The 25,001-nt window shown below is 51.3% G+C and overlaps 2 protein-coding genes across 2 annotated transcripts in view; one reads left to right on the top strand and one right to left on the bottom strand.

Moving 5' to 3' along the window:
• PLEKHN1 (pleckstrin homology domain containing N1) overlaps window positions 1-25,001 on the bottom strand; it is a 168,862-nt gene that overhangs the window by 81,380 nt on the left and 62,481 nt on the right. The gene's annotated exons all lie outside the window — the stretch shown is intronic.
• On the top strand, window positions 12,663-24,633 carry PERM1 (PPARGC1 and ESRR induced regulator, muscle 1). The gene is made up of 4 exons (XM_074975557.1): window positions 12,663-12,781; window positions 14,102-16,174; window positions 20,358-20,474; window positions 22,654-24,633. Exons 2-4 carry the CDS (start codon window positions 14,104-14,106, stop codon window positions 22,881-22,883), a joined length of 2,418 nt encoding a protein of 805 aa, XP_074831658.1. The 5' UTR covers window positions 12,663-12,781; window positions 14,102-14,103; the 3' UTR covers window positions 22,884-24,633.

Here is a 25,001-nt window from a genome sequence, read left to right as displayed (position 1 = left end):
TAACAATTTTCAAGGAGGGAGGGAAAAATGTTCTCTCTAACCTTTGAGGAGAGGACAAGAAGGATATTGCATCACAGGAGATTTAGGTTGGATATTACTTCCTGTCAGGACCATGAAGCACTGCAATAAATTGCCTGGGGAGGATATGGCATTGTCATTGCTGGAGATTTTTAAGAGCCAGGTAGATAGGCACCTGTCAAGGTTGGTCTAGAAATTAGTCCTGACTCTCTAAACTAGAAGACTATTTGAGATCCCTTCCAGGCCTATGAATCGACCGCAGAGGAATCACAACACAGTGGTTGAATGGGTAAGGTGCTTGACTGCAATGCTGTAGCTTCTAGGCTTGATCCTTGCTCAAGTTCACCCCCACAAGGGCACTTCTACAAGGCCACTTCTAACACCCCCAGCTGCAGAATGGGGATTGGAGCCATCAGGTCAGGCATGATGCTGGCCCACCGCTCTCCTGCACACCAGTGACTAGGAAAGTAATGTACCTTGACTACATTAGCCATTGGCTGAGGCAACTTGGAAGAGCATCCATTTTATCTCTGGCTCATCTGCTGATGTCCCCCATCCTCTCAGGGATGGGAGGAAATTGGAGGCTGTGGGGTCAGCTAACCTGCCTCATTAGTGCCCAGACACCATCATTATCTCACATTAGCGACACTCTGTGCCAGGTAATTGGGAAGTCGGCGGAATGCCCCTGTGACCTTTAACAAATGCAACGGGTCTTTTTTTTTTCCTTCTTTTTCTTTGCTTTTTTAATGTGATTTTTCTATTTGGTTCATACGGCTGCTTCTTGTTAAGATGCCAGAGCGGAGGGGGAAGGGGGAATGCTGGAGCCATGCAGGGATTTTCTGAGCAGGGATTCCCAAGGGGAGAAATAAAAAGGTACATTAACCATGACTGCTGACTGATATATTTCAGCTTCTGCTGTAACCCGTTGCCTGCCCCCAGCCCCAAGCTGCTGCCTGGGCAATTACCTCTGGCTGCCCCACTGCCAGGATGATTAGTTTAGCCAAGACTTCCTACTGGAGAGGGCTACTCCTCCTCCAGCTGGGCTGAGTGCCTGGTCTTTTCCTATTGAACTTGTGGGAGTGGAGCAGGGAGCACCCAGCACTGCTGGGTGATCCCAGTCAGCACTGAATGGCAGGTGCAGCATGGCAGCAGCCCAGGCCCCGTTCTTTCACTTGCAAAAAACCCAGACCAAAGGGAGAGCAGCGCTTTGCATATCGCTGAACGCAGCCAGCATGCTGGCACCACCCCTGCAGCTCTCATTGGCCACAATTCCTGGCCAATGGGAGCTGCAGATTTAACACCCTGGGCAGGGTTAGTGCATGGAGGCGCCCCCTCTTCCAAGGGGCAGCAGGGACAGTGCTGGCTGTTTCCCGGAGCAGTGCAGAGCGAGGTCTGGCAGATGTGCTGCTGACGGTGGTCCGGGGCCCTTGACCCTTTTAAATAACCCGGCCCCCTGGATGTTGCCCTCCCCTGTCCATCCCCATCTCCTTGTCAACTGGCCTGCCCCACCCCTTTCTTTTCACCTGAGCCTCAAGGAGCTTTGTGCACTCCAGGGTGACGTCTGTCTCCCACTGAATACTCCGGCAGTGGCTGCAGCCAAATTCAAGATTCTGGGCCCAATCCAGTATAGCCCAGAGGGCATTCCCCCGAGAAGCTGAAGCAAGAGAAGAGTTCTGGAAACCGTAGGGAGGGAATCTGCCCATCCTGAACCATTCACCCTACCCCAACCCTCACTCCAGTCCCTGGCCGCGTCTCCGTTATGGTTCCTGTCTCTGTGGCTTGGGCTGCGCCACCAAATCAGTGCACAGAGATTAGCTGTGGGTCTCTCCAGGTAATACAACAAGAAGTCCTGTGGCACCTTATAGACTAACATATTTCGGAGCATAAGCTTTCATGGGCAAAGACCCGCTTTGTCAGATCTGATGAAGTGGGTCTTTGCCTGCGAAAGCTTATGCTCCAAAACATCTGTTAGTCTATAAGATGCCACAGGACTTCTTGGTGTTCTCAAAGCTACAGACGAACATGGCGACCTCTCTGATCCAGGTAATACAGTGATCACTGTTGGCTCCAAGCAGTGCCAGAAGCAGAGCACCAAATGAAAGCTAATCCCCACCTCCAGGGGCTACACAGACCAGGCATTCTCATTGCACCGCGACCCCGCTTCTGACAACCAGAATTATTACATACCCCTGGGAAGGGGGCCCAAAGCCTGTACCATGCTGGCCTTGGGGGTGCCAAAACTTGAGGTCCTTGGCAGCCCTGGACCATGGGGTTCAGATGTTGGCTTCAGCCCTGAGCCCCAGCAAGTCTAACTGCAGCACTGACAACCCCATTAAAATGGGGTACTTTGGGTTCCAATCAGGATTCCCTCTCATTTTTTTCCATCAATGGGTGGAATGTGTGGATGTGCACCACCGATAGAAACATATGCTACCCACTGAGGGTGGCTGTGAGCACTTTGCTAATCAGTTGGGCAGCACCTGACTCTCTCCTGGATGGCCGCCCAAGCGCTCAGCTTACAGGGAACCCTGATCCTGGTTTTGAGAACTGCTATAGAGACAAAAGAATTGCTATATTACCAGTTTACAAAGAGAAAGAGGCTCGACCGAGGTCATGCAGGCACCTGTGGCAGAGTCTCCAATCTTTTGCGTCATAGTTCACTGCCTGAATCTCAGGCCCACCATGGCTTTGTGTTCTTGCTAGCATAAGGCAGTGCTGCACTGAGACGAACAAGCACCTTAGCCTCCTGCCCACCCCGCCCATGATTGGCCAGCAGAACATGGGGACCCAAAGGGTTTTCTAAAACGTACCTCAAACACCAGCGTTTTTGCTGCATGGATGGGATTTGATGGGGGGCCCCCAGAAAAAATCCCAGGAAATATTTAAGTGCACATACTTGCCATGCAAAGGTGCACCCCTGTGCACCCCAAGTTACTATGGTTAGCGGGAAATAAATGGTTGGCATCTTTCCTGAAAAGCGGAGGAAGGAATTTCACAGGAGCCAGGAGGTGGCCTGGGTGTACGTGAGAGGACGTGAGCCAGGACCATGGGAAGGAATTGCTGCTGTAGAAGAGTTTTGCTCCAGGGCTGCTACTAAAGACTGAAACAATGGTACTTCCTCAAAAGACAATAGCCTGATAAAGAGGTGGGGGTGGGGGATAGTTTGGATTGATCTTTAGCCAGCACACAGGGTGTACTCTGTGTTTGTGAGTGGGTGAACTGGCAGCTGAGTGTGTGTCGGTGAGGGCAGGTAATGCTGGCGAGAGGTGCCAGGCTCCCGCTCTGGAGGCTGATGGCACAGAGTCGCATGGAGAACAGGGCACCAGCTTGACCCAGGGCCGGAGGGACCTGTTCTAGAGGTGAGAATGTAGGTAGGTCAGGCTTTGTGGCACTGCTGTTCCTTTGCCTCTGCTGACCAACGAGCAAACCAGTCGGTAGAGCCTGGTTGTGCCTCTCTGCTGGGCTCTCCTTGAACAGCCATTGGCACGGTCAAAATGAGGTGCTGTGCCTTTCTTCCTCCGGTCGGTGGGCTGGAAAGCCAGGACAGAACCGGAGAGCAGAGCAAGAGAGGACCAGACAATGGCATGAGTGTCTCTGCTCCAGTTATCTGGGCAGCATGCCTGCTCATCCGAGACCGTACGAGGCCCCAGGTACCCAGCAGCGGTTGTCTCGGAGCAGCCAGGCCCAGCAGAATCCAGGGAAGAACTCACAAGCGCGTGGAAACGTGTCCTCGTTACATCTGCGCAAAACAGCTAAAGAGTTATCAGGGCTGTGCGGCCAGGGAGCTGTGCAAGGCAATGGGTGGGGGACGCGTGGGTCAGTCCTTTCTGTGCTGTCAGACTGATTCATGCTTAAACCCCCATCCCTGTGCATCGGACACACCTGACCCTGCAGGGCACCGACTTCCCTTCTAGTTGTGGGGAGCTCAGTCCACCCCTTCCCCCAAGCCTGCCCCTTTTCCACTCCCATCTTGCTCCATTGCACCCCTGCCCCAAGGCACTTCACCTGCCCTGCTTCTACCCTGCCTCACCCAGGTGCCCTGCCCTGCTCCTCACCCCTCTTTGAGGATAAGTCACATGGTATTGTTTCTAGTCCCCCAGTGGTGCAGAAGTGTGAAAGTACTTCACCCAAGTGCAAAGAGTGTTTGCCCTTGCAGCGCACAAACAGTGTTTCGAGGAGGGCTCATGTGAAGGAGTCTCAGGCTGTAGCTTCAGGCAGCATGGTCTAGTGGGTAGAGTACTGAGTTTAAGAGGTGGACCACCGAGATCCAATCTTGACGGCAATGAGCAGGGCAGGGGCACGTGGCCAGCACCTCCTCTGAGATCCCCACCAACCGCACTGCTTATGCATGTCTACCCTTGGCTCCTTGTGTCAGCATCGTGTGTCCGCCCCACCGCCCCCTTTCGGGGGGCACATTGTGGGATGGCGCCTACAAGCCAGCCACAGTCGACATAAGCAAGGTGCGCGCTGCTGCTGCTGCATCGATCTCCCTGCACCGACCCAGCCTCTGCCACTCATGGAGGTGGCGTGATGAAGTCGGTCTAGCAGGGCGCCTGGGTCAGCCGGAGCGACGTTTAGGGTGACGCAGACTGCCTGGGGTCAGCTTAACACTGTAGTTTCGCCCAGACCTAAGCGGCTCAGGCTGTGTTGCCCTGGTGATATAAATCTTTAACACCTCTAGCATTCGCTTCCGCCCTTGTCTGGACAGCATCACGGCCCCCACCTCCCAGCAGCTGAAGGGCTGATGGGATCCTTCCATTTCGCGCTGGCTTAATTCGAGCCAGCTTGAATTTCTGCAGCCTGCCCCGGAGCCTTCTTCACCTTCCAGCATGCAGGAGGGAAACAAACGGTGCAGAGGGGGCGCCCGGCATCTGCTGCGCCTGCAACCTGACCTCTCGCCTTGCTCTTTGAAGCCACTGACAGTGGGTGGGCCGCGAGCCGGGCGGTGGCAGGTCTGAGGGGAGTTAGAATAACACGGCCACGCTGCCCCCGTTCAGCAGGGAATGTGATTGTTTTGGGGGGGAAGGCGTCGTGTGGGGAAGGAAGAGTTACTAGGCCTTCAAGCACTAATTGGCTCCTGCAGATGTGGAACAGCTTGTGTTCGGGGTGGGGCAGGTCATTTCAACCTAAAACACAAATCAGTCCGCAGCCCAGACTCAGCACGAAGCCAGTATGGCTGCAGTCCCAGCTACCACTGCCTAGAGCAGCCAGGGGCTCCGCCACACCACAGGGCCCATAGAGTTACGCCCTGCATCTGCCATCTGAGCGCTGCCCTGTGCTCTCTCCTTTCCCACCTCCTTCCCTGTCTTACCTCACAGCCCCCTCCGTCCCTGGCCTGGCCCCCTCCCTGTTAGATCATATCCCCGGGCCTGTCTCTGGCACCCTCTCGCCGCCAACCTTCGCTCCAGCTCCCCCTCTCTGATGCCGGACTCCCCTCCTGGTGGGAGAGGGTGGAGAACGGGCACCTCTCTCGTCGTCTGTACAGGGCTAGCCCTCCTCCAGGCCCCACCCCATTTCCGAGCCTGGCTCCCTTCACCGCTTCCAACATAGACCTTTATCTCCTCAGAGCAAGGGTCCTGCTTTTTTTAACAGCCTGGAAAGAGGCAGGCACACGGATGGAGCTGTCAAGAGAGGGCGCACGTTCAGTAGGGCCAACCCCAGCCATTCAAAATCAGGAATCAGCCCCCCAAAATAATGAACCGCATAAAAATCAAGAGATTTTTTTTAAAAATGGGCTTTTCCTATTTACTTTCTGATAGACGAGTCTTGAGAACTCAGGTCCCGTTTTCAAGCTTTTCTCTAACTGTGAGGGCCAGAAACTGACTTTTAATAAAAAAAAAGATACCAGAGATTCTCCTCAAATCACATGAATCCAGGCGCTGGGGATTTAATAAAAGCACCAGCTATAATGAGTCTCCTGCTGAAGTCTTGACAATTGGTAGCACAGGTAACTTTCCAGCATATGCCAGCTATTTCGGGTGTCTACCATGGACTGCAAGCTGGATAAGGCAAACAATGTATTTTTGTGACCAGTGGTCATAAGTTTCTAGCACTGGTGATTACAAAGAAAAGTTTCCAAATATAAATTGAGCATTGCTGATGCAGTGACATCTTCCAGAGCCTGAAACAACGGGAACTCATCTGTACCCCACTAATCTCACTGGGGTGAGTGCTCCATCCCAACATTTCCAGGCAGAATGAAATCTTCTGTGCTGTCCTTTTTGGCAGATGGATCAGGGAAGGAGAGGGAATAAGCTCTTGATGGGGAATTGCTGGAGGCAAGGAAATGCAGAGGACTGAGTGGAGACATGGACAGGAAAGAGTAAGAGAGACTGGGAGAATGAGGAAGGAAGAGAAGCAGAGGTAAGACATAGGAGATAACAGCAGGACAAAAGCAAGTGCATTTGCCGACTGAGTGAAGCTGGTTGTGGCAGTAAGACCCTGACAAAATCTAAGAGTTCAGTTATTATGCAGGGGCCATAATCTTCCCTTGATCTCTCTGCCAACCCTCAGTAGCGCCACTAGCCGTTCACTGACTGCAGGCGTCAGGAATCCTCAGTGCAGACATTGTCCCACTGAGCTAATTTAACAGGGAATTCAGCCCGCTGCAGTGAATGAGTTGGACCCTGGTGTGCAGTGTGACCTGCCTTGAGGCCCTCAGTAATTGCCGTGGGTCCTCTGATCAAGGGAACTGGAGCTCTGTTCTGTGGACTGAGAGATACACGTCACACTTACAGAGCGGGCACTCTACAAACAAACGAACCTGTGCATTATGCATTAGGCCGAGATGTTCAAAACTATCAATGGGATGTGGTCCCCAATCTCCTGCATGGGTTTGTAAATGACAGCCATGCAATATAACCCACAGCATGTCTTTTGTATATACGCGATGTGCATGCAGACACACTCATGCTCAAAATATAAAGGGCAGCTGAGTTACAAGGACAGTACTATACACAGAGGTTGTCGGGATATAACAACCCAGGCAAACAAAATAAAAGTAGTTGACATATTTTACTGCCTTCCTTCACCCACAGCAATGATCATGGATGTAATTGTGACACTATTGAAATGCAGCCACCTCTGGGGTAGGAAGGGAGAAGAAACCAGTGCACAGTCATTACAGTAGAGAATGAGGCATATGGGCAGGAAGAAGGATTTTTTTCCAAGACATGAGGGCATCTCTTGTCTCTGGTCATGGAATTGCAGGAGCTGGGAGCTTCTTGTCCAGCCCTATGCTCTCAAGGCAAGTGGCCTGGGATCTTTAATGTCCACACAGAGCTGAGGCTCATGGTGTTCAAAGTTTAGTCTGAAAGTTCTCCCACAAGATTGGGACTCAAGTTACGTCTCAGTAGCAGGGACACGCGGTGTGAACCTGCACTCTGGGAATCAAGGTCCTTAGTTAAGCTCTGAGGGCTTCTATGTTACATTGAATTGGCACAGGTGACCTGGGGTCACCCTGACCCCAGGATGTGTTGTGCTTTCTGTTCTCTTTTCCTATCTTCATTATGGCTATTTATTATGTGTATTGCCATTGTCTCTAAGATCCCCAGTCATGAAAGTGCACTGCATCAACAGAGCCTTGTGCCAATGCAAAACTGGTGTCCACATCTGAATCTGCAAACATGAACCGCAGATACCCACATCCAGCCACAGTCATAAAGCAGCTACCTGTGGATTTTCATGGCTGTAGCCATCGTGTGCACCACTGCACAAACACAGAACAATATACATCTGCCCCTTTTGTCAGAAGAGCATCCAACTAAGTATGAAGTGGGCAAATAAAAAATGTGGCCCATGTTTTTAAAAAAATAACACTAAATGGCTCTAAAGTCAAGCAGGGGCCGTTGCCACCTCACCTGCCTATCCCTGCTATTATTCTCTGCCATTAGAGGGCTGTGTCGGTGCAGTTTGCAGTACTGCAAAGTAAAAAGGAAACCTGGAAAACCTGCAGTATGCTCACATCAGAGGAGTCAGAGAGGGGGGAGACCCTGGTAGCCCCTTCCCAGTCTCCTCTGTGAGGTTAGTGTTAAGACTGAGAGTCGAGGGGGTTAAATATCAATGGAATATGCTAACTGTCTGTCCTTAAGTGACACCTAGCGGAAATGGCAGAACACCTTAAATTCCAGGCCTGAAATGCTGGCCCAGCTGATGTCAATGGCAAAACCCTGACTCCAGTGGGATGGGATTTTACCCTATAAGTCTCTATACAGCCGTCACGAGGACTGGCGACTTCAGCAGTTTGCCTAGTGTTTAGCTGAAGCACTGCCTTTAGTTTTGCATGACGAGCAGTGGGATGGGGTGTAATGCACAGAGCTGCTTTTCTCTCTGGCCGTATGAGGCTGAAGGGGCTGGGGAGCACAGCTAGCAGACTGCCTTGGAGTGGGCACAACACCGAGGTTTTTAGGCCATTGCGGTTCCAGGATCTGCTCCTATTTAAGGCCTGCAGCACGTCTGGTGGGACTTCTGTTCAAAAGCCTGGTGCCTCTGCTGCCAACCCCTATTTCCACCCACTCATTCTTTAGAGCCAAGCTGGCAGGGAGTCCCACGTTTACTGCTGCCCCATCGCCTTGAAAGGGCAGCCAATGAAAGCGAAGACTGCAGCCAGAGGATGTGTTTCTGTGTAAAGCCGGGCCAAAGCCTTGGGAGGAAACCTGAAACCCAGGGAGATTTGGATTAGCAACCCGAAACTCAGGCCGGGTTTGCAAGCCTTTTGGAGGAGCTTGGCTGCGTTTCAGGCAAGCTTGGGCTGCGCTTCCACTCAGCAGCGCAGGCTGACCTTTTGAGTCAGCGAATGTGGACGTCTCCAAGCGTATGGGCTGAATATTAAGAGCGCCAGGGGACTGACTTTCAGGAGAAGACAGAGACAGTTAATGGTTTTGGACAGAAACAATGCAAACTGCTGTGGTTTGAGGTGATCTTTCACAGCTACCCCCCTGCCCCCAAACCAGCAAAACCAGACTGGTGGTTTCAGCTGCAGTTCACGCCGAGTTTCAGTGCAAATTTAACCCCCTGCTTGATGTGCAGTAAGCATCTCCTGCGCCTGATGCATAGGGAGGGGTCCTATGCGCCAGCACACAGTAGCTCTTTAACACTAGTGAGAGAAAGTCACAGCCTTACCTCTGAAGGTCCCAGGCATGATCTGGCTCACTCTGAACACACTCAGATGGCAGACCAGGGGTCCAGCTATCCGTAAAATTTGACTCAGGACACTACCTCTCAAATGGACCTTGTTTAGAAGAAAATCAGTGCTTCTAGCCCCAAAGTAATGCTCGGTGCAGCTTGCTGTGTCCCCCTCAATTTTATTCTCGAAAATCTTTTTATGGTGGCAATACCGACTCTCGAGCCAGATGTTAGAGTCACTGACATGAACAGAGATAATCCTACTGCAGTGGTTACAGAGAGGTACCTGTGTTAGTCTGTATCTTCACAAAACAAAAAGCAGTCCTGGATCACTTCAAAGAATAACAAGATCATTTACTAGGTGATGGGCTTTCGTGGGGGCAGACCCACTTCTTCAGATCTGGAAATAGGGCTGAAATGAACTGGTCCAGCAAATATATGACAGAGAGAGAGAAAACAAAACAAAAAAAGAAATGAAACTGAGAAATCAGCTGGGGGGTGAAGGGTAGGGAGGAGGGAAAGGAAATTACTCAAAGTGTCTGTTAAGTGACTTGCCTGAGATCACTATGAATATCAAAAATGGGGACGCTGTCTTACCTAAACCATCGTAACAGAGAGCTGTGTTAGTCTGTATCCTACCGGAACAAAACAGCAGTCCTGTACCACTTTAAAGACTAACGGAGTTTTTATTTCATTTTATTTATTTATTTATTGGATCTCTGTGTTATAAAACCATCAGTGCTGTACTGGAAAGGGTCTCTGTCCAGATCTGAAGAAGTGGGTCTGCCCCACGAAACCCTACCACCTAATAAATTACTTTGTTAGTCTGTAAAGTGCTACTGGATGGCTTGTTTGTTTGTTACCTACTGCCGTGTATGTTTTCTTGCATGAATCATTTCTCTGTGCCTTTTATTCCACCTTTGTCCCACATCATGTCCTGCACAGGCAGGCAGAGAGGTCCCAGCTCCAGTTATGTGGTTAGGTTGCAGTTATTTATCCCATGCCCTTCATACAAAAGTCCCAGTTCCCAGCTGATCCACTGGGGAGAATTGTGTCCTCCATCCTTTGCTCAGTAGATGGCACCCTCCAGCCACTGTTACGCATAGGCTGGGTTCCTCCATCGTTGTCTTCTAAACCAGCGGTTCCCAACCTTTTCACTAGTGCGGGCTCCCAATCCCCCCCAAATCCTTTGCAGACCCCCACCATGGCTAATGTTCACACGCTTCTCTCCGCCGCAGTCATTTTGTCACACAAAGCTGCTACAGTATCAATTTTCTGGCCACAATTAACAGCATTATTGGAAGATATTTCATTTAAAACAAGAATTGATTGTGACTTGGCAAATTATTTAAAATTTATTTGTTGTGATTATTTTTATTTATCTTTTATGCTTTTCACGGCCCCCTACATTACCCTGGTGGACCCCAATGGGTCCACAAACCCCAGGTTGGGAACCACTAAACTCTCAACTTTAAGGGCATGGGCCAGGCTGTGCTAGCTTGACTGCTGAGCTATGCTTGCGGGGGGTTCCAGGGTCTCCTTCAGGAAGAAATGGGATCCATCCAGTTAATCCTAGAACTGTCGGATGGCCTTTGAGAGTCACCTACTGCCTCCTTTGCAGCCTGCCTGCAATTTACAGGCAGTGGGTGGGGAAGTCGCATTGCTCTCATATGCTCATGCTCTACAGAAGCCAAAGACGAGCCAGCTGATGCATTTACCGCCCCCCTCTCATGATGGTGTGTGGGTTTGCCCTGGACATCTACATGACTTCATTGATCTCTTTTCAACAGTCTTGTTAGTGTCACTGAGCCCAGGATGGGATGTGGGCAGGGACGTGTGCAGTTCCTCCTGGGTTCGGTGTGTGGCTGATCCTGCTCTGGTTTCTAGTGTGACACTGATAACGTGGCCCACCAGCCCACATTTGGTTTTCGGTTCTGTCTCCCTGCATCTTTGTCTTTCCTGTTCTGTGCTGTGGTTTGAAAGGCAGGGTCAGGCGCCTTCTCGGCCTGAACCCCCAGCTGCTGGAGGAGGTAGAAAAAGGAAGTTTACCGTAGCCAAGAAAAGGAAGCTGCTCACTTTCCCTTTGGGGTCTATAGGAGAGTGAGTGGATGGGTGGAGGAGGCGGGTGTAGCCAGATCAGACATCAGATAGGGACGGAAGACAGCCGACCTCCTTCCTTCTGTACTTCCTCTGCCCCACAAGTCCCCAGCGTGCGTCAGCCCACAGACCAGAGAAAGGAAGCAAATGCTGGTCAGTGTTTACACTCCCTCACTGGGCCTTTCCTGGCACTCCAACCTCACTCCATATGCTTGCAGTGACCTCCCGGCCCCACAAGAAGGCGCCTCTTCCCCATGCCTGGTGTAAGAGCACAAATAAAAGGGAGTCGCCAGCTCAGCTTCTAGTGGGACTAGGTTCTCCTGGTTTGCTCACTGTGTGCAGGTGTTGCATAAGGAAGTCTGAAAGCTTTGTGTGTTCCAGAGCCTTATGCCTGTTAAGCAGGTGAGGTTAAAAACTCCCCAAAACTGCTGTTCCTTGGGAACACCTGGCCTGGGAGTAGGAAGGCCCTGTGGCATTCAAACAGAGCCTCTGCTGCCCACCTCTGGTGTCGGGCCCGCTGGAAGCTAAACAGGCCTAGGATAGCTCTGCTCCCATGGCCAATGCTGCCTGGGTGCAGCTGGGCTAGATGGACCATTGGTCAGACTAGTATAGCTGGTCTTATGAATTGGTCAAGAGAGGCTGCTGCATTTACAGGGCTGTTGCTGTGTGGCTGCCATCTCTTTCAGTAATCTGCTGAGGCCATACAGGAAGGATGAAGCAGAAGGCAGTATGGTTTAGCACAGCGTGAGGCAGGAGAGCCAAGGTCTCTTGTGTTCTGCCACCGCTCTGCTGGATGGCCCTGGTCAACTCACTTCCCCATTTATATTTTGTCTGCTGGCCGTCTCACCCAGCCCCGTCTCTGTTGGCTGTCAGTGCCAGGCACTGCAGGACTGACACAGTGTGGTATCCTGTACTGGGGAAAGACGCTTGTCCCTGACCATGTGGTACTCTGCTGTACAGCCGCACTGCTACAGGCCAAAACCCCTCACTAGACAGATCGTGCCCTGAAGCTGGAGGCTCTGATAACACTCAGGACCATTATTTCACAGACTCAGCCTCCATTTTGATTTGACTTGCTGAGCTATTTGCTTCAGTCACTGGCACGGGCTGTGTCCCTCTGCCATCCAAACAGGATTGTGAGCGCCACCATCCTTGCCCTCTGGTGTCTCCCAGCCACGAGCTCTGTGTCCTGTACCCTGCACTTGGTGTCCTGCATAGCCTTCGGTTACAAGGGCGGGGGGTCACACCAACCTGGAGAGCGGAAGGGCCCCTGTATCCGTGGGTGGCCAGGGAATGCTGCTATCTGCGTGAGAAGGAAACCCATTGGCTGGCAAGCTTATGCTGCCCACCCCCCGCCCCGTTAGCTATTTATGGCACAGTCCTCCGAGAGCCCTTGGCACGTCTGGCGTTTCATGTGACAGGTCGGGGGCTATTTTTGGCCTGTGAATGGAGCCACTGTGAAGCCTGGCCCTTAATGCCCCCGTCAAGGGTACGGCACCATGTCGCGCTGGGAGGATTTCGCTGCAGCGCTCCATCCCCACAGGTAGGCCGCCCACCCACTGCGCCTTGCTGCTCTCTGGCACCCACGCACTTCCCTACCGCTCAGGGGTCCGAGCTTTCCCCAGCAAACGCGCTCGGCAGCTGTGCCTGTGCCAGCCCTCTGCTGTTTGGTTGCCTCTCGTCAGGACTCCCAGGAGATGCAAGAAGCCAAATCCTGAGTAAATTGAAGTCAGTGGCGCTGTTACACCAGCCAAGGGTCTGGGCTCAGGCAGGACAGGAGACTATTAAAGAAGGGTGGTGATAGGAGGGCTTGGAAAAAGAAGGTGCAAGCCACGGAGGAGGATCTCTTGTCCCGTCGCTCAGCTCCACAGAGCTCTGGGCCAGGCAGTGTAAGGATCTGCAACACCCTTCGTGCACAGAAATTCCTCTGGCTTCATGAAGTGGCTCGAGTGAGACCCCAGGGTGCCCTCTTATGCAAATGCAGATGACATTAGAAAAGCCCAAGCTGGAGCTACGTGGCATTTAAGATCATTTGATTCGCCCAGAGAAAGTGCCTCTTCCGCCCGGCATTCCAGACTAGCTCACCACAGACTCTGCTAGGGCTCCCATGGCGTGACTGCTGCACATCTCCCAGGTAGGATGCCCCTGTCAGGCAGCTGTAGGGATGAGCTGTGTCATGCTGCTGTATGTGCAAAGGTACCTTGGGGTAGGAGGCAACTGTTGTGCTGATGGATTTGCTGAGATCTGAGCATCCCGGTGGTCTCAGACACAAGGGAGCGCAAATAGCAGCAGCCCAGCAGAATAACAAAGGAACCAGAGGGGACAAGCTGAGTTTGTCAGATGGGTCAAGTGGCCAGGGCTGTCCTTACCTATATGCAGAACACACAATTGCACGGGGAAACCTGAAAATGTGGGGCACCCCTGAGTCTTCATGTCCACCCATCCACCTCTTCTTATCCCTGTTCTGTGGCCCTGCTTCCTCCAGCGAGGAGCTAGTTAACTTAAAAGGGAGCTATTAGCAGAACCTGTGAATGACCCATTCAGGTGATCCTGAAACCATTTACCAGGCACTTGCCAGCCCCAGGTATAGAGTCAGTTTCTGAATTTACTGTGTTAGTCGACAGGAGCGTCGTATAAAATTTGTTTTAAAACTGTTTCATTAGTTTGCTGCTGAAGGTTGTAAAAATCCCATCTCTAAAAAAACTGTCATCCCTCCGGCTGCCAGTTGAATAGCGCCGCATAGGGTCCCGTAAATTCTAAGGACGGTCCTGTGAGTGGCATCTCAGCACTAGGTCTGTGGGCAGCTGTGCACCCCTGCCCAGTGCCCTTTCCTCACTCATGCCCCCTTGCTTTGCTACTGCAGAGATGGAGAATTTCGAGTACAGCATCCAGCGGAATGACCGGGACTGGGCGGAGTTTTACTTGGCTTCAGAAGAGTGCAGCTTGAGCCCAGCTGCTCTGGCCAGCGCAGACGAGCAGGGCTTCAGTGACACCGACCCAGGGGACAATGAGGACGGCAGTCACTGCCTCACCAGGCTGATCACAGTCAGGGCAGGGGATGCCCCAGCTCCTGGGACAGGACGCTCTCCCCTGTGTGGTGTCCCCGGAGAGAGCACCCCACCCTGGCCTCTGCCGGGGCACCTGGTCCTGGAGGAGGTTCTCTCGGGCAGCGAGGATGAAACGGACCTGGGCTCAGTCAGCAGGTTTCTGTGTGAGGGCAAGAAGCGTGGAACCCTCCAGCAGACTCTGCTGAGGCCCGGCGCCCCAGGCAGGAGGCTGCCCCACTTCTCAGGAGCTAGCTGTGCTGTGGAGAAGCCACTGCTGCCCCAGGACAGCCCCCACAAGGAATCAGGCCAGGCTGCAGAACATGCAATGGCTGCGTCATTCGCTGTACAAGCAGGAGGTGGTCTGCCAGATGGAGCTCCACGGGACGGGGAGCAGCTCCCAGACAGCTCAGAGATGGCAGAGCATGAAAGGCCAGTTCACACGATGGATGTGAGCCTCCCAGCATGGGCTGCTTCTGAGGGGCTGGAGAGGCCAGCGGGGGTCCAGGCTGACTGGTCTGGATGCTTAGAGGACAGGCTGTCAGACCCAAACAGTGACATTTCCCAGACTCCAGCTGCAGCGCCCCTACAGCCAACGTGCTCCAGAATACAAGGGGACAGCCATCCTGCTGGGGAGCCTTCAGGGGCATGCTGGCGTCTAGAACAAGCCTGGATGGTTCCGGGCTCCCCGGCTGCCTCTCCGCGTGTCATGCAGCCTGTGCACCAGGGGGAGAGCTGGGAGCACAAGAGAACACCGGCAGCTGAGGCGACACTGTTAGGGACCCTGGCACCGGAAAGCTCCACTCCAGCCCTGGGGTTTTTAACCCCTTCTGCACTACTGCACGAGAGCAAAGGAGATGGAATAGCAGCCAAACTGGTTCCTAGGGGACTGGAGGGGGAGGATGAAGCTCATCAGTGTGGTATCTTGGCCTGTGATATACTGGGGGATGAGGGCCGAGGGTCAGCCCTGGGAGCCCAGGCAGTCATCACTCCCAGGAGCAAGGGGGTGGAAGCTCCATCAGTGCAGCCTCTCTCAGGGGAAGTGAAGAAGACCGGAGGTGCAAGGCCAAAGCAAGCCACTGATTCAGGAGAACGTGAGACTGTGTCGTCGGCTCACAGCAGCAAACCCACTGCGTCCCAGGGCAAGGAGTGCGCAGGCCCCACGGGGAGAGCCCTGCGGCTTGGGAACAAGGTGGCATCTGCTGGGGATGCTGAAGACCGAGCCCAGAGCAGGCAGAGACCTGGGCTCCTGAGAGGGACATGTTCTTTTCCTGCGGCAGCTGAGGGCTCTCAGGAGGGGGCCATACCTGCCCTGAGCTGGCCGGAGATGTATGACTATTTTTTCTGTGACACCCAAGAGCAATGGGGGGAGAAGGACAACCTGGGAGGGGTGACTCAAACTCCCCCATCTCCCTCCGAGAAGGAGCAGGAGGTGCCTGAAATGTCTGGGCCTGAGATGTACGAATATTTCTTCAATGAACCTGAAGGAAGTAGGGGAGGAGGTGGCAGAGACACTTTTGTGGCATCAGACAGGGGCAGCAGCAGCAGCTTGGAGCAAACTGCATCTCAGTGTGAAAGCCGGGAGGAGCCAGGCTCGGGCAGCGTTATCTCCATCCCTGAGGTTTACGAACATTTCTTCACTGATGGTGCAAGAGGCAGGAGGGGCTGGGGTGAGGACATCCTGAGCATGCCTGCCTGGGAGGCCAGAAAAGCCATGGGAGCTATGAAATCCCTCCTGAGAAAGCCTATGCACCTAGTCAGACGCTGCCTCCCCTCCCACAGGGCCCTGGGACTGCAAAGTTCCACGCAGAGGCTCCCCCTTCGCCAGCGCAGGCCTTCCGCACGAACCCAGCTGAAGCCGGAGGATTTAGGGATGGCGCCTGCACTAGCAGGTAAATGTTTGCTTCTGGCCCCCGGCTGCTCCCTCCTCACTGCCCCAGGGTCTACAGCCCAGTGCTGCCTTTTAGAAACAGGCTTGATGATTCAATGGGAACCTGAAGCCACCGTGTCCTCAGGGCTGCTGCCCAGGGCCACTGCTGGATTCCCCAGGCCCTATGCTATCCACTGCTACCTCTGCCCCAAACCCATCTGCATCCTGTACACTGCCTGGGGGCTCCCACCCAGCCCTGGCCCTGGGGCTTCTGTTTGCTTGTAGCTCCCAGCAGGGCTGAATTCCCCAGAGCCGCACTAGGTTCTCCAAAGCCCAGAACCTGACCTTCACTCCCTGGCGCCCACACACTGAAATTCCCAGTGCTGCTGCCTGGAGCTAGTGCCCTTGTTCTGCTTGTTCTTTGCTCTGTGAGTCGTGCTAATCAGATGGTCCCATCCCCTTTGTAAGCCTGTGGTCCCATCTTCAAACACATTGGATAGGCTTGTCACCCAGGGGTGGGGGGTGACAGGTTCAGTCACAGAGACCCCCTTGGGACTGTCATTTGATGTGCTGAAATACCACTGAGCCCACCCTCCTGGGGGTCCCTTAGCCCCTCTGGCCTCCTCCTGCACTGACAGAGATGGGGTCACAGCCCTTTGCGGTGTGATACAGACGCTGAGATCAGCTCAGCTCTGGGAAGGCTCAGTTCATCCCAAGGGACTTGCCTCAGCACACAAATCCACAGCCCCAATGAGACCTGAACCCAGATAGATCCATTTTACTCTGTAGAAAGTCTTATACGCAGTGTGCTCTTAGTCTCAGAGGGTAGCCATGTTAGTCAGCAGCTTCACAGACAGCAAGCAGTCCTGCGGCAGCTTAGAGAATAACAAATTTGTTATGTCATGAGCTTTCGTAGGTAAAAAAAAAAACTGCAGCAAAGGAGGTTGAGGTTGAACGTTAGGAAAAACTTCCTAATTGTCAGGATGGTTAAACACTGGGATAATTTGCCTAGGGAGGTTGTGGAAGCTCCATCACTGGAGATTTTTAAGAGCAGGTTAGATAGACATCTATCAAGGATGGTCTAACAGTGCTTGGTCCTGCCATGAATGCAGGGGACTGGACTTGATGACCTCTCGAGGTCCTTTCCAGTTCTAGTGTTCTATGAGTCTATGACTGTTAGTAACTCTAGCTTCTTACTTCATATTTCTAACTTCCCATGCAGGAATGCTACTTGCCTACAAATGGGAAAACCATATTCAGCAGAGTCTAACATTCCGATGATACCTTACGTGGGGTGTTTTGCAGAAACCAAATTCCAGTTATGTCATATTCAGATTCATAAGCGTATTTTCATGAAGCCTGTGGAATGCCCCGTGACGCTGGGAGTCCCTTGGCATGGTGCAAGCATAGCTTGGCCGTGCGTAGTCGGACCAAATCGCACACTAACCTTGTTCCCTCACTGCCCAGCAGCCTTGGACTTAGGTAGGTTTGTCTGGGAGTCAATCCCATAGGTATTAGAAGACCCAACTGCTTTAGGACGTTACCTCTTCTCCTACCACTAACGTACACCTGCTAGTGCTGAACAGAGCAGTCAGCCGGGTGCAGGTCAGCCTCCCAGAAAAGAACTGAGTGGTGTGGAGTTTGGGGGTAGGCTGTGTATAACTTGCTTTACCAACATACATTCACCAGTCATGGAGCAGATGTGGTCACAAATAGAATGCAGGCAGTCCCTTGAGGCCAACCCTGGGGTCCAACCCCCAAGGGGTAACTGCCTCCAGAACTGGCATTAGTCAGCACACAAAGCAGAAAGAAAAGCAAACTTTCCTGGTTCCCTGTACACAAAACTGTGTGCACACCAAACTAATATCAATCCCACAAGAATTTCACCTAAGATTAAACACTTGCTCGTACACTAAACAAAAGAACTTGAAAGGAATGTGTTAGAACTAATGACACCTGATCTGTCCTTCTCCACACTGGTCAGGGAAATGAAGCTAGAACTCTGCTAGCAACAAGTGTATTTAAACCCAGCTGTGGACAGGGCCCTTCTGAGTTCCAAATCCAATTTTGCTGAGTGACAATACGCGAAGGTGAACCTTGAGGCTGGATTTCTGTTTGCAGGGTCAATAGCCGGGAAAGCTGTCTGTCCCAAGATAGCACGATGATTGCAGAGCCAGTGAGCCTGAGCTGTCATAGGCAGTGTTGGCAAGAGAAAAAGAGCAAATTGGAACCTTCCCATACTCATCCAGGCAGAAATAAATGAGGAGGACATTAGAACCAAGGCTAATTTAATAAGCACCTACTGGAGCCTCTAAAGGTTACTCAGGCATTGCTTATTACTGTGAGTTGGTGAGAGAGGCTGGGAAAAGAAAGAGAAGAAATCTGACCTATTAGGACAACCACTGTATTTATTTAGAAGCTTATGGTGTGTGTAAAGCCATGATGTTTCCCAGTTAATATTAAAAACAAACAAGTCTTGAGCCCTTCCAGTGGTGACCCTGCAAAGCTCTGCCTCTTGATCTGCCTGGAGGAAAGGCTCTTTACCTTGGTGACAACCAATTAATAAAACTGGCTTTAATTAAAAACCTGTCAAACAAGCTAACTGAACAGCCCTCTTGCAATATGGTTCAAAAGTCGCGACCATGGGGAAACCAACAGAGTGACAGGTCGAAAGAGATGCCTGTCACAAGCCCTGGAGAACAGCCAAGAGGCTCCCGTGGCCATGATGGAGTGTAGGAAGGGCAAAGGCTTCTCACAGAAATAATAAACTTGCGTAGTGAGATTCCTGGATCTCGGAGCACTTTACGCAGCTGCGTTACTACTTCTCATTAACCCAGGTGGAGAACCAACTTTATGGTGGGTCACACAACAGTCAGGTATACCCATACCAGTGGCTCTGCTGGACCACTCTGTGGCTCCCTGTTCTGTCCCCTGCTCTGCCACAGACTTCCTGTGTGGCCTTAGGCAAGTCCTTCAAGGCATGTCTACACTGCATTGTGGCTGTGGCACCCAGACTCGGTGTTTGTAAGCCCACGCTGCTGAGTAAAACCACATTTGCTCTTGCTGGCCCTGGGTCTCACAGTGGCATTAATGCTGCACTACACAGGCCTTTTGACTCAAGTGTCCATCCTGAGTTGTCCCCCCGCCCGCCCCCTCCACAGCATGACAAGGCATGGGTCTGAGCTAGAAGGCTCTCTCCCACCCATTCCCTAGCAGCAGCCTAGGACCTGAGTGCTCCTGGAACCAAGTCAGCCTGATGGAGAGAAGGGGCCTTGAGCTCCAAGTAGAGTCAGAGCCTGGGCTAGTGTGTAGCATATGCATATTTTTAGTCTACCCGTGCCTTAGTTTCCTGGCTGTAAAATGGGGATAATTACACATTCTAACCTCAGAGGAGTGTTGCAATGATAAATCCATCACAGACCATGAGAGACTCATATCCCATGGTAATGGGGGTTAAATAATTTAGCTAAATCAGCATTTCTCATCTTTTTTTTAAAGTACCCCTTTTCAAAAAAACAAAATTATAAGTACCGCCAGTACCTACAATTTTTAGACACAATTTTTTTTCTACCATTGCAACACCTTTGTTTAAAAAACTTAATTGTAACTGGCTAGTTGGAAGAAATTGCCTATCAGCAATAAGCTTGTCATTGTACTTACGATTGTGCAAAAAGGATAATAAAAAATTAGATGAATGTCAAATAAGTCCAATTTTTTTAATTCATAAAAAAGTCAATAAACTGACTTAACATACCCTCTGGAAGAGCTCTGCCTAACCCCCGGGGATACAAGTACCCTTCGTTGAGAACCACAGAGCTAGATTGACCTGCTCAGTTCCCAATAAGCAAAATGTCATGTCTCGTCTCTATACAAATGAAAAGCTACTGTTAAGCTCCTGATTGGCCACAAAGTCTGACAACTGGGGGACCCATTCAAAACTGGGTCAAAAGAAGAGATTATGGAGCAGGTTCTTCCAGAAATGGACCAATGTTCTCCAAACATAACAAGGCGGCGATCATGGCTGAGCCTAGAGAGGGAGGAGATGTGTGGGCAGATGCAAGAATTGGACATAGTGGGGGAATTGAAGTAAAAAGACAATGATGCTAAGGTTTAACATCCGTCAGAAAGACTTTGGGCTAAAATGACTCTTGTGAGAGTATTCTTAATACTACATGATCCTTAGCTGCAGCTTGTTCTTCCTGCAGAGAGGCCCCACCCACCATTAGCCCTAACGCAGGAGGACCTGTGTCTGGTCTTTGTTGCCTTTGCATCCTGGGCTGTGAAGACATCAAATCTGCAGGCGCCAGATGCATGGAAGACTGGTAGGTCGGATGACCGTGTAGCAGAGAAGCCTGTGCATAAAGGGGAGGGGGAGATGCATGGGGGATTTCGAGTTAGATGATGTTGGAAGTTTCACCGATGGCAGGCCCATAAGCAGGAATTTCTGGCAGGAGAAGGTGCTTCTTTGTAATGCGGATTGCAATTTTTTTTTAATATAAAGGAGTTCAAAATAGTCATGCAATGAGTGTGTCTAAGAGAGGCTAATGAAAAATTCGAGGGGAAGCACTGATTGGTTAAGTGATTTTTGGTATAACGTCCTAAAAATGTATACAGTAATAAAGGCTTTATAGAAATGACCTTCTGGGATTTTACTGTAATAGCCTAAGTGAAAAACAATATTCCTTAACCTCCCTCTCTTTCATATAGCTAGTGGCCAAGGGCATGCTGGGAAATGTAGTCCCTTCTCTGCTCCAGGGCCAGCTGTCTAGGTAGGTAGCTGGCCAAAGAACTACAGCTCCCAAGGAGCCTTGGGAGCCCCCCATCATGTCCTGCAGGTTCTCCCTGCAAAGCGCAGCAGGGAGGAAGGGAGAGAAACCACACACCTTTTGCCCACACACACCCACACATATACACCCACATATGGGCCTGACTTGGTTACACTGTAACACTACGAAGATCATATAGGTTGGAGCAGAATCTCTCCCTACTGATTAAAGGCATCTTGCTGTTTTCTGAAATGCCCTGTATTTCAACGATTGTTCCCAGTGTTCTCGCTCGACTGGTGGGGCCTGATTCCTACGTCCCACCGCATTTCCTTCAGCAGAGCTGCTGTTGACTTGATTAGAGTTAGGTGCATAGGAATAGTTATGTCCATCAATGGCTATGAGCCAGGATAGGTCTGGTTGTGGCTACACATGCATTTCTCTTTCAAAAGAGGCATGCAAATGAGGGAAAGCAAAAATGCAAATGAGGTGCAGATTTACTTACCTGGTACCTCATTTGCATATTCTTTCAAAAGAGCTTCTTTGGAAAGAAGAAAAGCAGTGTAGACGTGGCTCTTTCAAAAGTAAACCCCATCTTCGAAAGAACTCTTCTTCCCTTTTTTTATGGAAGAAGGCTTTGTTCACAGAGGCAGTTTTACTTTCAGAAGAGTCGCAGCTACATTGCTTTTTCTTCTTTCAAAAGAAGATCTTTTGAAAGAAGAACATGCAAATGAGGTGCCAGGTATGTAAATCTGCACCTCATTTGCATGTTTGCTTTCCCTCGTGTGCATGCCTCTTTCAAAAGAGGACTGCAAGTGTAGGCGCAGCCTGTTTGTCAGCGGCTGGAAATGGATGGCAGGAAAGGGGTCACTTTGCAATTCCCTGTTCTGTTCACACCCTCTGGGACATCTGGCATTGGCCGCTGTCGGAAGACAGGACACTGGGCTAGATGGACCGTTGGTCTGACCCCGTGTGGCCCTTCTTGTGTAATTCTCCGATTGCTTTAGACCGATCCTGTCCTGCATCTGGACAATGTCAGTATCACCACATTTGATTCGATCATATCTGATCCCTTAACCTCTTGGTTGTTCCCTAAAGTGTCAAAGCATGACTGGGGAAACCTGTACCGCCAGTGCCAGCCTGCGACTGCTGAGCTCCCAGGAAAGTGCTGGTGTTGGGAAGGATGGATGATTCTCTGATCTGCCAGGACAGAGCGTGAGAACTGGACACCAGCACTTACAGGGTTAATGATTTGTCCATCAAACTGAGGCTGGGCAGCAGCAGTTGGAGTGGCATGGTTGCCAGGTGGCTGGAGCAAAGGGTGACACATCAAGAGCCCTGGGCTACCATGTGTAGCTCTGCCACTAACTCATTAGCATTGAAACCCCGCCTCCCCTGCAGTGGCGCCAACACCTGGTTGAGTCATGGCTCCATTCCTCAGTTTCCCCATCTAGGAAGCGGGTGTAATGCTCTTATTAGGTGAAAAGGGTTTAAATTCATTCCTTTTATTGCAATGTGCGCGGCACTCCAGAGATGAAAGGTGCCAGTGCTGTGCAGTGACATTTGTCATTAGTTGTGCTAACGAGAGATGTCAGCCTGAAAGACCCAGGGGTGCCCTGCATCAAAAAGGCAATCATGGAGTCTAGAACTCTGCTCAGAAGCCTGTTGGCTCTGTCTAGACCTCAACCCCAGGCTCTAGAATAATCCTGCAGCTTGCTTTTGGCTGTGTCTTTTGCAGTGTTACTGGCGAACTTTGGCACCCTCTCTGCCATCCGTTACTTCAGACAGCGGGCCATAGAAGGACGGCTTGGACCCTCCACACTCCCCGGTGGCCCAGCCAGAGACACATCCCATGAGCCCACCAGGAAGAGCCTGAGAGACAACACTCGCTGCATCTCACCCTTTGGCAATAAAATGCAGCCTGGATTCCAGACCCACGTCTCCACTGGGCCTCCTGGAAAGAAATAGGCGACGTCTTGCACCCGACCCTTTGCTTCAGGGGCAGCAGGGATGAGCTAATCAATGTCTGTGCCTCTCTGATGTCTGTAATTCAAGCCCTCAAAGCACTCAGATCTCACTCACCATGTCTAGTCTCCTCACACTATCCCAGCCCCACTGGCTCCCCAGAGACCCTCTCAGATAGGGGTCGAACGGCAAGGACGTGTGGGCAAATTTAGCTATGACAGATCAGGAAAGGGAACTTGGAATTATGGTGGATAGTTCTCTGAAAACATCCACGCAGTGTGCAGCGGCAGTCAGTAAAGCAAATAGGATGTTAGGAATAATTAAAAAAGGGATAGAAAATAAGACAAAGAATATCTTACTTCCCCTATATAACACTATGGTACGCCCACATCTTGAGAACTGCCTGCAGATGTGGTCTCCTCACCTCAGAAAAGATATATTGGCATTAGAAAAGGTTCAGAAAAGGGCAACTAAAATGATTAAGGGTTTGGAAGGGGTCCCATATGAGGAGAGGCTAGAGAGACTGGGACTTTTCAGTGTAGAAAACAGGAGACTGAGGGGCGATATGATAGAGGTATATAAAATCATGAATGGTGTGGAGAAAGTGAATACAGAAAAGTTATTTACTTGTTCCCATAATATAAGGACTAGAGGACACCAAATGAAATTAATGGGTAGCAGGTTCAAAATTAATAAAAGGAAGTTTTTCTTCACACGGCGCACAGTCAACCTGTGGGACTCCTTACCAGAGGACGCTGTGAAGGCCAGGACTCTAACAGAGTTTAAAAAAAGAGCTCGATAAATATTTGGAGGTTAGGTCCATAGATGGCTATTAGCAAGGGGTAAGGTGTGGTGCCCTAGCCTTATGTCGAAGGCGGGAGATGGAAGGCAGGAGACAAATCACTTGATCATTGTCTTCGGTTCACCTCCTCTGGGGCACCAGGCATTGGCTACTGTCGGCAGACAGGATACTGGGCTAGATGGACCTTTGGTCTGACCCAGTATGGCTGTTCTTATGTTCTAAAACCCACAAGGGCTGTAGGCTGAGACCAGCCAGAATGCTCAGTTACCAAGCCCCCAGAGGCTGGAATGCATCAACAGGGAAATTCCTGCCTAATCAGTCCCCCAGGGCACCGTTTTGGCAGGGCAGCGGCTGTGCATGCTGGGACGCTGCTTGCTTTTCTCCCCATTTCCGATTGTCAGGGAGCGAGGGGAAAGCACGCGGCTTGTACGCATGCCTCTCTCTCCTGGCTGAGGGACAGAGGGATAATTCACAGAACCTGTGCTCTTTGTCCTGGTCCCCTGGACTGTGGGGGGGTGTAGCTGGGGGAGAGAAAGCAGCATCCCAGTATGCCCGGCAGCTGCCCCACCCGCCCTCCCAAAATGGCCCCCTTACCAGTCCCCAGCTACAAATGCTTGACTGCCACTTCCTATGTGGACTCCGACGGGGCCATGAAATGCTCATAAGCCGTTCTTGTCTTTGGCTCCAGCTCCTGAATCAGGCTTACGAAATGAAGCGATGCTTAGCTATCCCCTTGCAATAGCCGGTGTAATGGCGTTTTAATGTCCCTTAATGGAGGGCTTGGAGGAGCTGGCTTTAACGTCATGCACTAGTAAAGCTGACAGAGCACACACAGGGCCTGAGCGCTATGGCGGTGATAGAAGAGAGGGGTGGGTGCGCTCTGCATATAGCTAGAGTACATTACTTGTGTATATATGAAATAAATATCAGATAATGTTTGGTTGCAGAATAGGTTGGAAGCGTCCGAAACATTTTCTGGTTCATTTAAGACTGGTGTCCGTCCCTCTCTACAGCCCTGGAAAATTCCCAGGCTGTTCATGCACAACACCCTTGAGTGGGCACACGCCTAACGGACAAGCATCCAGTCATACAGCCGCCCTGCACAAGAGTTTCGAGGCCATGCTTGTATTGAGATGCTGAAGGGGAAGAACTGGCCGCAGAGGGCAAGACTACATAATGTTATGTCTATACTAGGCTAAGACAGGCGACTACAGATACACAGTTCTAGCTATAGCAATTGCGTGGTTAGAATCAACATATCTGCACTCAGCTAACTTGGCTGTCCTGCTGGAGGAGGTCGACGGGAGAGTTTCTCCCGT

Source organism: Carettochelys insculpta, chromosome 23 (assembly GCF_033958435.1).
Source record: "Carettochelys insculpta isolate YL-2023 chromosome 23, ASM3395843v1, whole genome shotgun sequence".
Classification (NCBI taxonomy): Eukaryota; Metazoa; Chordata; order Testudines; family Carettochelyidae; genus Carettochelys; species Carettochelys insculpta.
Note: the sequence above shows the minus strand (reverse complement) of the source record. Positions and strands in the feature narration are given on the sequence as shown.